This window comes from Spea bombifrons, chromosome 3 (assembly GCF_027358695.1).
Source record: "Spea bombifrons isolate aSpeBom1 chromosome 3, aSpeBom1.2.pri, whole genome shotgun sequence".
NCBI lineage: Eukaryota > Metazoa > Chordata > Amphibia > Anura > Pelobatidae > Spea > Spea bombifrons.
The window spans coordinates 16,528,752-16,542,266 of NC_071089.1; the positions used below are offsets into that span (position 1 = coordinate 16,528,752).

Below are 13,515 nucleotides of genomic sequence, written 5' to 3' on the forward strand. Positions count from 1 at the left end.
TCGTTGAGTGATGCTGATGGAAGTGCTGATTACACAAACACAGAATTAGCCCAGCAATATGTATTGACACATTTCAAAGCTAACATGTTAGCAACTTTTAGTACAAGCCCTGAAGAGCATCCAGGAGGTCTAATAAGGGATCACGGAATGAGAGGTCTTCTGCAGCGCAGGAGCTGCAGCTTCTCCTGAAATTAAGTACTTTATTTTTTCCCCTCCGGGTACAAGATGCATGTTAATATACGACATGCCGTAATATTAATTAATCATTTGTGGGGCTGAATGCCACACGACTGCCCCTTTGATAGATACATAGGGGCGCATCTATATATACAGACAGGCTGGGAGGGGGTGGCTCACCAGCGTTATTGCTGTATTATACTAAGCAGAACCAATGTTATGCCACCATTTTGCCTTTCTGTATTTCGCTAAAAACGTTAATCTTTAATTCTTTCAAATTCAATGTATCTTTAATCCATAAGAAGAAATGTTTTTCAGCCATTGCCACCATTAATATTAACCTAAATGTATCAAGTATGCTTGACAATTAAATTCCCGTCCTTGACAGGCTGTTAATTCATTTTTAGTGCGTTAAGTGAAACAGTATATATCCAACTACGCACTGATCTGAAATTCAAATTTGCAAGGAAAGATGTTAATTGGTGCTATTTGACCTCGGATTGTACGTGTAGTTATATTTTCTTTTGGGAAATGAAGTTGTAATATAATGTTTATTTTCTTTTTAGGACTGTTTTGGCCTTATACGATATATACTATATGTATCCAGCTAGAGATAGTCTGGTTATCATTCTCTTCGCTGATATCACTTTCCATTTAACATTACCAACTTTAGTCATTCATTGCTACTGGAGGCCTGGCAAGGTCTGATCAGGGCCACTTCACCATCTGTTTCCTGCATTCTCCTTCTAGATTGTAAGCTCCTTTGAGCAGTGCCTCCTTACCTATTATTTCTGTGATCCCTATTTGTTATACGATGCACTACTTATGTCCTGTTTACCCATCGCATAGAACTGCATAATATGATGGCCCTGTATAAATAAGAAATGATGATGATGAAATAATGAGTATTTCATTAACTGCAGGGAGACATTACAATGTATGTATATATATTTATCGATATTTAATTACCGTTATCTCCAGGTAGGATAAGATACTTTATGACTTATCTTTTGGTTTTAGCAGGACCAAGGTTTTTTTGACTGAGATTAGCTAGGAATAACGGGTTGCCAGTTCTTCTTCCGTGTTCCCGCTGGTGCCTAGGGCTAAACAATGGCATATATTAATAGCAGCAATGAGGTTTCAGACAGGAGCCAACCAAGGGTAACATACCACCTGGTGGGCTGCATCTGGCATCTCTCATGAGTAATGTACTCACAAAATAGTAAAATACTGTAGCCTGTGCCCCAAATACCTAATCATTTTCCATATTATATATTTTTTTTAATAGGAACATTTTTTTTAATGAAGAGGAGCCTTCTGAGGTTTTGAAAGCTTGCTTAACTTTTTATCTTCTTTTACATTGGCTTAATAAATTATATACATGTAAAGTGCAGCCCTAATGGTCATTTTTTCCATGACGACATGGCAACACTAGATGGTTTCACACTTACGTTCGTTTATCTTCTCCCAAGAAACAAAGTAAAATGCAATGATGTAAGTCAAATAGGATTTTTACATAGAAATAAATTATGTAAATGGCATGTTCCTGACCCAAGGCCCTATTTCCTTATAGAAATGTGTGATGCTGTAGGTGGGGTGCAAGGAGAGACACTTATGTCCGTCAACTGCAACCCTTGCCAGGTTGTCCCTAAAAGGAGCAGGGTTGTAAGCCTCCCATCATAAGTATAGTTATCTAAAGTGTAACGCTTTATATTCAGACATTTAAACATGGCAGGATTATACAATTCATAGCGCTCATCCATAATCGCATAGTGTGGGGAGGTTATTTAAATGGAATAGGCTACAATTAGATTAACTGGTTAAAAATCCATAATAATAAGAGGCACTTTAATCAAGTCCAAGTTGCCAAGACTAAAATAAAGCCCTAATGGGTGAAAAATAAGGGCCGTCTGCACACACAATTGTACCAAAGAATTGCGATGAAACGCCTGGCATGGTAGATTTCAATCAATGAATCTATTAATTCTCCTGCAATCCAGTTTGATTGAATCCCTTATTTCCTTATAATATTTTATCCTGGCCATTCAAATTTGAATAAGTGGCATAAATTAACCCATAATGTATCCCTTTCTCCACCTGATACCCGAGATGCTGCATAATGGAATGAATGAGGGCTGTGGAATATTGACAATCGATACTAAGGGACCGTGGAATTACTGGCAGTGCTGGATGACCCATTAGATCCAGTAAGACTGTGCCAAGACGGCAGCCATTAGATCTAAATCTTATAAAGGAAGAAATAATATTATCGAAAGCAATCTAATTCCAGGCTGAGGGGGTTGGAACACTGAACCATTGTACTCATTAACCCTTTGTTGAAGGGAATCTTGTGAGTATGGAAACTCATACTCCTCTTTGGGGATTCCAAAGCTGTACCGGCCCTGTCGGACAAATTCCAAGTGGGCTGCTGTTGCAGGAACTTCTTTTAATTGCACTGAAGGCATTGTCACTTGATCTGTAGTTTTTAATTACAGTTCTCTCTCACACAATAGCAATGGAACTCACCATTTATATCTGTCCACAAGCCAGTAAATTCCTAGTAAAATGCTTTAAACATAGAAACCGTGAACTTTATGTACTCTGTCCATGAAGACCCAGTTGGTCTTGTGTTAGATTCAGGATAGCTTTATGCCTGTCCCATGCGTGTTCAAACTCCCGCACTGTATTAGCTTCTTCCACTTCTGATGGGAGGTTGTTCCATTTATCTACCATCCTTTCAGTAAAGTGAAACTTTCTTACTTTTTGTACTTGGACCATTGTGGCTTGAGAGCACAGAGAGGGGTATGGCAGGGGGATATAGTACATTCCGAAAGTCTAGGAGTTTCAGTGGCTCATATCAGTTACCTGGTAACATGTATAAACCATAAAACTCTTTTGATGTGCATTACTTGACAGCCTGGCAAGGGGGTCTTTTTTAAATTACAGTTAAAATGTTGACAATTAATGGCAATGGATGGAGTAAGGGAATAAAACCATTTTTTTTCTCAATACTGTAGCTTATTGTAGCCGTTTTGGAGAATCTGACTTTGTTAAAGGTTTGATATAAGAAATTATCTGATCTTATCCTTAAACATATCCATTCTATTTTTGTTTTCACAGGAAACAGAGCTTCTGGATATCAGTCTTGTGAAGGATGCAAGATGGGGGAAACATGCTCGAACTCCCAAGGTAAGTGACATTAATGTGTATAACTCAATGACACTGGTGTGTCACGGTAATATAACGTCTTCTATATCAAAAAGTGCTGTTCTACCTACTCTGATCAATGATAAAGTACACCCTTCTCATAATAAGCAATACTTATCTATATTCATTTTAGCCCAATTATTTTAAATATTTAAAGCTCTAATATTCCTTGTGCTCTTATCAGAAATTGAGAGAATGCTGATTGGTTTTCAGGCTTTATTGCTATATATATATATATATATATATATATATGGAATAGTCTTTTAAAAGTTGAAGATAAATGCATTTTGTCCTGATTGTTCTAAAAGGTTCTGCGTTGCTTCTCTGTGATTTATCCTTCTAGGGAAAAATAAAATATATGTTTAATTGTATTTGCTTATTGTTGTGAGCCCATGTATATACACATCAGAAAATGTGTTTGGAAATTAATAATGATTATCAATAGAGATCAATATATTACACAGAATATATAAATAGTATTGGCAGTTAGGAATGGATGTCTCTGGTACAGTCTTGCCATACGATTAAAGGAGAAAAAGGACACATATTGGATGAAAACGGAGCTGGTCAATATTCTTCTTCTGTGGTAATAAGCATACCTGGGAACTTTGGTAATAAGGTGACCCTGAGACTCTTGAAATATTAACCCTTTAAAACTCAATCATGAAGATTCTTTGTAGTGGCTCACACAATGTGTTAACCAAATGACTCTTATATTGGTCCTCATGGAAACTTTTACTTTACATTATTTAAGATACATTTTATTTAGTCACCTGTATACAAGCCAGGATATCAACCATAACATACTGGTAGCAAAAACACTGATTGTAAGTCTGATATGATCTTGACAGCTTAGAATAGGAAGGAATCAGCTTCAGACTCTGCTACAGTGAGAATCTGCCCCTTCATTCTGAGATCATGAGATTGGGACAATAATCTCCCCTATACTGAATTTATTTAAACTAAGTGTGACGTCCTATGAAATGAATGTTATTGATTAATAATACCCAATATAAGAGTTACAAATCAAACCTACAAATAAAGCTGCAAAAATGTAGACCATAAGGAACGTTTAACAAGAAGAAGTTAAAATCATAATAGAAAAAACGAAATAAACTCTAGAGATGCATTCTTAATAAGAAAAAAGAGTCTATTATTACAGGAATGTCTAGGAAAGATTGTGTTAAAATCAAGAAAAAGGTGTGGTGCTTCTTAGACATCTTTTGACAAGACCAGATTAACCCTTAGTCCAGACACCGATATTGATAAGCCATATAAATTCTAGCAGTGGGGACCAATTAATTTGAAGAACAGGTTTTAGATATAAAGCTGCTACATTTGTTTTCTATTTCTTTGCCCCTTTGGTATGTTTGCCCAAGTTCCCCATATATATTGAGAGTGCTGGGAGCTGCTGTCCAACATAAGCGCACACAACATGGTTTGTAAGAAAACTCAAAAAAAAAAAAAAAGCAGACAAAAATACTATAACTAGGGCTTAAAGCTTCATTGTTTATTTTACATTGTAATTGGTTTAACTATTCACATTTTTCACAGTGCAGCTAAACACTTTTCCAGAAGCAATTTCATTTAATGACTTATTCATATCTGCAGAGTTCTTAGTGATAATAATTTGAAATTTTCCACTGTAGTAACAAATAGTACACCAATGAAATATGATATTATGATTTTTTTTACATTACAATTTATATATATATATATATATATATAAACTTAGTTTGTGCTGAATGGAACACTATTTCATGTTATATAATGAAAGTTAATAAAGTTGCTCTGATTTCAAGGATTCCAGGATATTATTGTTAATATATGTAACACATGTTCAGATTTTGTTGCAAATAGATTTTCTACATCTCCAGCCCAGTGACATATCCTCACCTGGGCCAACTAGGCAGCCCCCTGCTGCAAAACTGGGGGGCAAATTGCCCTCTTGTGGTAATCAGTGAACCCCTATGTCAGGGTTGTCCAACCTGCGGCCCTCCACCTGCTGGAGGACTACATCTCCCGTAATGCGAAGGGGCTGGCTGAGGAATATTGGACATGTAGTCCTGCAGCAGCTGGAGGGCCGCAGGTTGGACACCCCTGCCCTATGTGGTTCACAATGGGTGGGTTACAGGGGAGATCTCTGGTCTCCTTAACCAGTCCATTTACACAAGCCGGGACAGCCTCCGCAGAACACCAGGATATGATGTCATATCCCAGCGTCTTGTATCGAAGAAAGAGCCGCTGGGGCGCTGCCCTGGGTCAACACTTAAGGTAAAAACACTGCGTCTCCACTCATCACATGCATTTAATGCATATTTTAGCTGAATGGTTACTTAAAGTTTTCATGGTGTCCCTTTTGCAGAATCCCCCAATATGCATTTGCCCTTTCTTACCCCCTGGGTAAACATTATATCTGCACGTAATGTACTCATCTGCAGTCAGCTCCAGCACTGGTTTACCAAACACTGCAGGTGGAGAGTCTATTTAGACCGCTGCGCGCATGCATGGAAATCCATTAAATCAATGGGAGCACTTTCCTGCCATTGATTGCAATCAGTAGCCAATCAGTAGCAAGAATCGTCAGACGACATAGGAGCTTCTTCCTCCAGTAAGTGTGTTTTTTTAATATTTTTCCTTTCTGAAGAATGCACATTTTCGGGAGAATGCACATTAAAGTATCTGTTGGATATGCAAAAACATTTCACATTATTTTTTTTCATTACATTTTCCCCAATTCAGATATACTTTTTTTATAATCCAAAAGTCTAAAACACTGTTCCTTTTTATATTAGATGATTAAAGAAAAATAATCATGTTACAAACGATCAAGTCTTTAAACTAGGTGGCATTTTAATTGCATGCCATATATTGAATATTGAAGCATTGTCCAGGGTGGAAACAAACATGACATTTTTTTTTCTGTAAACTGATTACCTTTAATACATTTTTATGCTTATAACAATGCATGCAGTTTTATAAAGGATGTTTTTAATATTACATTCTTCAGACCACTTACTGCAAAGGATTTTTATTTAGCAAAAGCTTCTTAACGGAAGTGCTTTTTGATGTCCTGAAGGATTTTTTCACACATGGACTGGGCTTTGGAAAATTAATTTTTCAGCATATAATATTTATAACACTCTAATTTATTCAAGACTGCATTGTGAAGTCAATTGAAAAGAACAATATGTTGGCTCAGGACTTAAGACAAGACAGATTCTTTTTTTATTGAAACACATAATAGCAATGGAATTTTCTTTAAAAAAAAAGGATGTACGCCTTGTTTCTACAGGGTAATACATCTGGTATATTTATAAAATTTAATTTGAAATGTCAGGTGCATCGTATGGATGGAATTGTGGAGCACAACCAAGTCAATCTCATGACCAGGTACTCTTCACAATGAACCCATGAAGGACGCGTGAAATTTCACTGAGGCAGTGACAGTGGAGTTTAGCCACCGCTTGTCCCGTTTCAATCTGTGCCAATGATTTACCTAGTCTCCACCTGCTTGGTTTGGGGTCTGACCTTACCTTAAGAGGGAAGATAAAGCTAATAGACGGCAGATTACTCATCAACATACCCAGGAACTGGAGCTCTCCTCTTTCTGGGGAGCGCCTTTGTGAGGGAGCATGGCTATTCACGAACATGAGTGGGGTTAGCTGTCTGAGGAATGATAGACTGGGTTAGCTGCCAATAAGGGTGAAACTAGAACCAGATATCATCAAGGTGTATAGAATGGAAGGAGAGTTGGAGGGGGAGTGGAAAGAGAGTTGGATGGCGAGTGGAAGGAGAGTTGGATGGAAAGTGGAAGGAGAGTTGGATGGAAAATGGGTGTGGCTAAATACTGCCCCCCCTTCCCCGAAGAACGAGCAGAGTGAAACAGAGAGCCAGGGGTTTCCTTAGAGACTCTGGGTAAAAACTCTACAGTTTAGGCATATCTGGGACCTCTGGATGATCCCTGGGTCTATGGGCCACTATCCACTTTTTGCAGGACAAGGGAGTGGTATTTAGCCTAATCCCCACCCAATGTCCTCCCACTCCCAACCCATTCATTGCTATCTGCCTCTAGCCTCCCCCTGTCTGCAGCCAGCTCTTCCCCTCCCCAGTTAGCCACACTCCTTACATGATTAGCCACTTCCTCAGAACAGGTAGAGCAACAGGTAGCCTACCCCAGGAGTTCCCGTGTATGGTTAAAGGATAGTCACTGATGAAATAACAAAATTAATCGTTTTTCAGTCATTCGGTTTTTATTTTGAGCAATCATTTGTTCTCGTCTGTTTTTTTTAATGATGGTATAATTCTGGTGCCGTTGTACTCACTGAATTTGTTAGTTTTGTAATATTTTTTTCTGGAGTTAAATTCGTTTTTTTCTACCTTTTTTAAAAAAATATATATAATTATAACTCATTGTCTATTTTGTTGTTTTCTAGCATATTTCAAGTTTAAGACATTGAATTCCCCCAGAGCTGTATAATCGTTTATACTAAGAACTTTCTATAACATTTATTCTTGTCACTTTCCAAACCATGATTACACTAATTTTCATGTCTCAAACCACAAACTAATTTGTCACCACAAGCTCCCAAGAACAATGGCTGTTCCACTAGTAAAGCCAATTTTGTCAGATTTTGTGGCAAAATAATGATAGTATAAAAAAGGTGTATTGTTTTTTATCTGAACTTCTTACATTATCATGACACTTCCACAAATAAAGCATAATTACATCCACCCATACATGTATATATAGAATGCTACAAAACACGTGTTGTCACACTGCTTGATTATATATAACACATTCCTGTCCCTTTGGTACATTATGGCAAAAGGGGAACCATTCTTAAAAAAACATAGAAATCTGTAATTCAATTTATCAACATTAAGCTGCTTGTATTGTATTGAAGCAAAGTGTCAGTTTGGAGAACTGAACACCAAACAATCTAATGACTTTGGAGGAACCTACATTACTCCACTTTCTATTACTTGATCAACATGGTTCTTAAAGCAACACTCCAGCCATCAAATGCACATTAATGCAGAGTGGACTCTACATTTCCATGTGGTCCCTATTGCAAATTTATTTTTTTGGGGAGGGGGGTTCTGCACTAGTCCCATAAGCTTTTACCTGTTTTCCTAGAGAGTTCGGCTCATCACATCTCTGAGGTGTGTTCAGTGACATGAACATATCAATGATTTTTATTAGGTGATATGAAGAGCCCAGCCTGGTGGGCTGCCCTTGTAGAACTAAGCTGCTGGTATATAATGCATAGTTAGTTCAACGAGATGGTTCCTGAGAGGTCTCCCTACATTGACTTTACATTATGTACAACCCATCTGTAATTGTGTTGGACTTCCATAATGCATGGCAAGTGTTCAGCTCACATACAAATGTCCAGTTCAGTTAAACCTCTCTCCTCCTGTATCTTTACATATTTAACTCACTTTATGATGATAACGCAATACATTACAATTATACATGTCATGGACCTGTTATCAAGTCATATTGGCCAATGTGGCATAATCAGCCACATCAGGTGAGTCACATATATTGCATTTTAACCTATTTTAACAATTTACAAGGACACTCTTACGAAACCTTAAGCCGTTTGGGAGGTATGTAAAACATTTATTTGGCAATAAAGAACCATAGCTATTTCTGAAATGGAAGAATATTGGGTAATTTAAAATACACCCTGAGGGCACTCCAGGGCATTATGCTGGATTTAGAACCAAGCTAAATTGCTTGGAATTTTTAAGAGGCTCATTATGTATATTTGACGGCAGTGTATACACTCATCCCCAACCAACGGACACACAGAACAGGAGCGCACAAAGTGTGAGGTTTTATTAACCTATTTTATTTGCATAATGCTAATTTTGTTTAATTAACCCAAATAATGTAATTTCACACCAATCTGAGCCTGAAATACTTCCTGCAAGGGTTGTAACACCAGCTTTGCCAAACATTTCGTATTAATCCTTAAAGCATTTAAAGTGTTAAAACATATTTGTTATTTATATGTAAATATTTAATACAATGTTTCAACAAATAGATATTATTCTTCTTCCAATAAACTGGATGCCACAACAAAAATTGTGACAGGGTTGTAATGATGATATCCAGCTACTATTAATCGCTTGAAAATAAAGGGTTAATGTGATTTTAAAAAAATTGGATAAACGAGGGAAACATTGCCTATATTATTCCAGAGAGATAATGAAATGGTTGTGTAGGAGAGAATCGCCACATATAGGTAAGACAATTCTAATAATGTCTGACTAAGATGCAAACACAAATTCTATTTACCATCATAAAGTGAAGAGTTTTAAAGGTGAAGTTCCAACATGAAGATAAAATATTATTATCGCATCAAGCAAACAGATCTGTCATTTCATTCTTTCCACTGGAAGAACAGGGAAACAGGTGTTTTTCTGCTTCTATGGCAAAACCTTTTTGGTTTATGGTTGTCACATGACAAAAATAATGAATGAATGAATGAGTTTACACAATTATATGTCAACAACTGAAAAAGACAGATGAAAGAGAATTTTTACATTTTTGAAATTGTGTCCCGCACAATTAAATTATCCTATACTGGATTCATCTTGGCTTCATCAAGAATGTTCGGCTAAACAAAAATTCCAGAAAGGCACAACACAAAGCTTATGTTATTTTAAGAAAGAGTTGTTTTCTGGATTTAATTCCTTTCAGCAAATTTATAATGAAGAGACGTCTATTTTTAAATCATTCATCTAAAGAATGTAATGCTCGAAACGAAGCAAAAATCACGCAAACACAGAAATACTCTTAATGTGACCATATCTGTTACCAATTATCTTCTGCGGCTGAACCTGAAATCGCAAACTTCTTTTATTTGTCCCCTTGTATTATTCCCAATGCTTCAGGCAATTTTAAACCATGATTAAAGTTGAGTTTTAATGCACCATAAAATGTGGATTTAATTATAGCCGTGGCAGAGCTATTTTTTGCTTTTGAAAGTCAGGGCATAGGGGACATTGTTTTAGTTTACTTTGGAACAGTTACATAAGTAGTAACACAATTAGCTAAATAAATAAAACTACTTTCCAATTTTTATACTTTTTGCCATTTAAATCCGATGCCAGAGGACAAAAATTTCATATATTTTAGAAAGGCATTTCTCTAACAGGATGGCGGATTTGTTGAACCGCGTTATTTTGTAATGAAGTCGTTCTTTGACCTTCAGAAGTACAGACAAGGTTAGAGGAAGTCCACTCTAGCAGACGTGGACCAGGACATTGTAGCCCAGAATGGAGAAAAGACCTGGCATGTTGAGATCTGAAAAACACATTTTCCCCAATACTCTATCTCTCTGTTCCTCTACAAATGCAAACCTTGGATTCAGGTTGTACCAGAGGCATATCTAGGGTATGGCAGCTATGGCTCGTGCCATAGGCGCCATTTGAAAGGCGGCGCCAGTCAGCGGCTTTTAAACGCCGTCTTTTTTCTTTTTTTTGATGCGGAGCAGAGAGAGAGGCGCCTAGCAACGGCTCGGCACCCCTCATTCTCCTCCACGAGACCTCTACCTCTGTCCGGGTGCCGGCATTTCATGCTGAGCGCCGTAATATGACGTTATATTTCGGCGCTCAGCAGTGAAGCAGTGGGCACCAGCGAGCGGCTTTTAATCACTGTCTTTTTTTTTATGAGGAGGAGAGAGAGGGACGCCTAGCAACAGCTCGGCGTCCCTCGTTCTCCCCCGCATAAAAAAAAAAAAGACAGCGTTTAAAAGCCGCTCGCTGGTGCCCACTGCTTCACTGCTGAGCGCCGAAATATAACGTCATATTACGGCGCTCAGCAGTGAAGCAGCGGGCACCGCAGCAGTGCAGGAAGACAGAAGACTCCCGTCGCTGGACCTCAAGGTAAGAGAACTACAAAGGGTAGTAGGGAAAGGGGAGGGAAAGGGGTTAGAAAGTGACAAGGGAGGGAGAGGGGGTAGTAAAGAGTGTGAATTAATGTGTGGAAGTTTGGACAGGGGTGCAATTTCAGTGCTTGCCATAGGCGCTATTTTCACTAGATACGCCTCTGGGTTGTACTATCTTTGCTATAGCAGAAGGAATGTAATAAAGTAAACCGATTAGCATAGTCGCTTATGTGAACGGTGAAGAATAAGTCATCTATAAGCATTTAATGAGTTATTGCATCCTATACGTAGACTCCAAACAGGAAGGGAATCATTGTCAAATGACCTTTGTCTGAATCCACAGGAAATATACGTTTATGTGCATCCTGCTCAGAGTAAACACCTTCCAAACAAACTACAGCATGATACAGTTAAAGGCCTCGTGAAATGCTGTGTACCGTGACAAAACACTTTAATGGTGTAGCCTAGGCTAACACTGCAAAACAAACAGACAAAATGGCCTATAAAACACTGTGAAACTATTCACGTTTAACGCAGCAAGTAACAAAAACACCCAGGAGATTGATATAATGTATGCCACCTTTTCCTCAACCCATAGTTGTGGGTCGGTGTGGGCGGAGCCAGAAAAGGGGTGGGGATAACTAGAAGCACGGCAGTAGCCCAAATATTGGTTGGCATCATACTAATTAATCACTTGTGGATTTTTAAGGTCTAGAAAAAAAAAACACTAATAAATGGAAAAAAAAAAACCTAAAATTGCTCAGCTTAGTCCATTGGTAAAAGTTAATCTGTCTTAATAAGGGGATTTGTTGTCGTGTTGACATGGTTTTTCCACCATATCATTCTTTTTTCCGTGCCAGAAAAAGCTTTAACCCTATACATATGTTTAAATTGACAGTTTATTAAAATAAGTTTAATTGCTGGGTACCTGCTTAATTTATATTTTTTATACATATTTTATTCACATATTCTGCCTGATACACCCCCCACCCCCACAATAAATGCCAGCTTTGCACTGGCAACCCTAACCATTTAGCCCAGTGACTGCATAATATAAAGTAAGCATATCACCAACTTACTGCATGTGACATTCTATATTATTGTATATTTAAGGACTGTCTTACCGCTAGGCCTCAAGCTCCCCTCCAGGAACATACTCGCTAACATATGAGAGAGTTTCATGGTGGCACCAATGACCAACTCAGTGCTGCCCCCTAGACTGTCTCTCCGGTAATTGTAGCCCTACATTATAACATACAATTTATTTCATTTTCTAATGCTTTATTTCTAAAAACAGGGTTATTCTACCCCATTTCATTTTTGGAAGTATCACAATTTTTTTCCTGTGTATAGCATACCCTCTGGCATGCCAGTGGTTAAAGAGCAGACTAACCCCAACCGCTGAAATAAAGTCTCTAGTGAATACCATGAAGCAGTTAAATGGTTTAACCTATTCCACAGCTAGCTGAACCTCCCAGGTCATATCTATTGAGCAACTCAGTGACATCAGTTAACAAAATGCTGTTAACCCAGGTCAAGGTTGCTACGCAGGCTCGGGATTATTCTGGTTCAGTCTTTGCAGTGTGGACTGAATAGTAAACTGCATTGGCTCCTGTTGAAATTACATGTTATTGCGGTTGCGGTTAGCGTAAAATTAATTTACTGAGTGTCAGCTCATGGTGGACAGGGGGTGGACATGCATAGATTTTTTTTTATTATGTCCAAGATCAGAAACCTACAGCAGAAGAACACAGTGATCTAATGCCGCCAGCAGCATCGTGTCCTTTGCTTTTCTGTCAGTGGAGCTGTCACAGAACCAGAAGCTGGCATCAGCAGCATTGCAGCATTGCTGTTGGCCAGAACGTTGTATTTTAACCCTTTAGCCTTCAATCATTTTATCACCAAGTAACAATTTTGCAGTTTTTTTTTGGAGTTTTTAAATTTTAAATTAATTAAGAGACAGGAAATAATACATTTATTTTCAAATATTAAGGATTTTTTTTTTTACAATTTGTAATTAATTTTTTGCACATGCAATCTCCAGTTTGGCCACAGGGTGGGTTTGGAAAAATATGCAGCCATATATGTGTTATATATATATATATATATACATTTTGCATTCAAATCCATACAGGTGTTTGAAGAAGAGACATCTGAATGAACACATCTCCTGCTCAGCAATGCACTTGCACTCACCTCTAGCCGACTCCAATGCTTGCCAGCGTCA

At 37.9% G+C, this 13,515-nt stretch overlaps 1 protein-coding gene across 1 annotated transcript in view; it reads left to right on the plus strand.

Annotated features, from left to right (window-relative positions):
- Positions 1-13,515, plus strand: part of PLCB1 (phospholipase C beta 1) — a 227,329-nt gene that overhangs the window by 66,248 nt on the left and 147,566 nt on the right. The window contains exon 3 of the mRNA XM_053460832.1: positions 3,298-3,366. Coding sequence (XP_053316807.1) covers positions 3,298-3,366 — 69 coding nt within the window. The remainder of the gene's footprint in view (positions 1-3,297; positions 3,367-13,515) is intronic.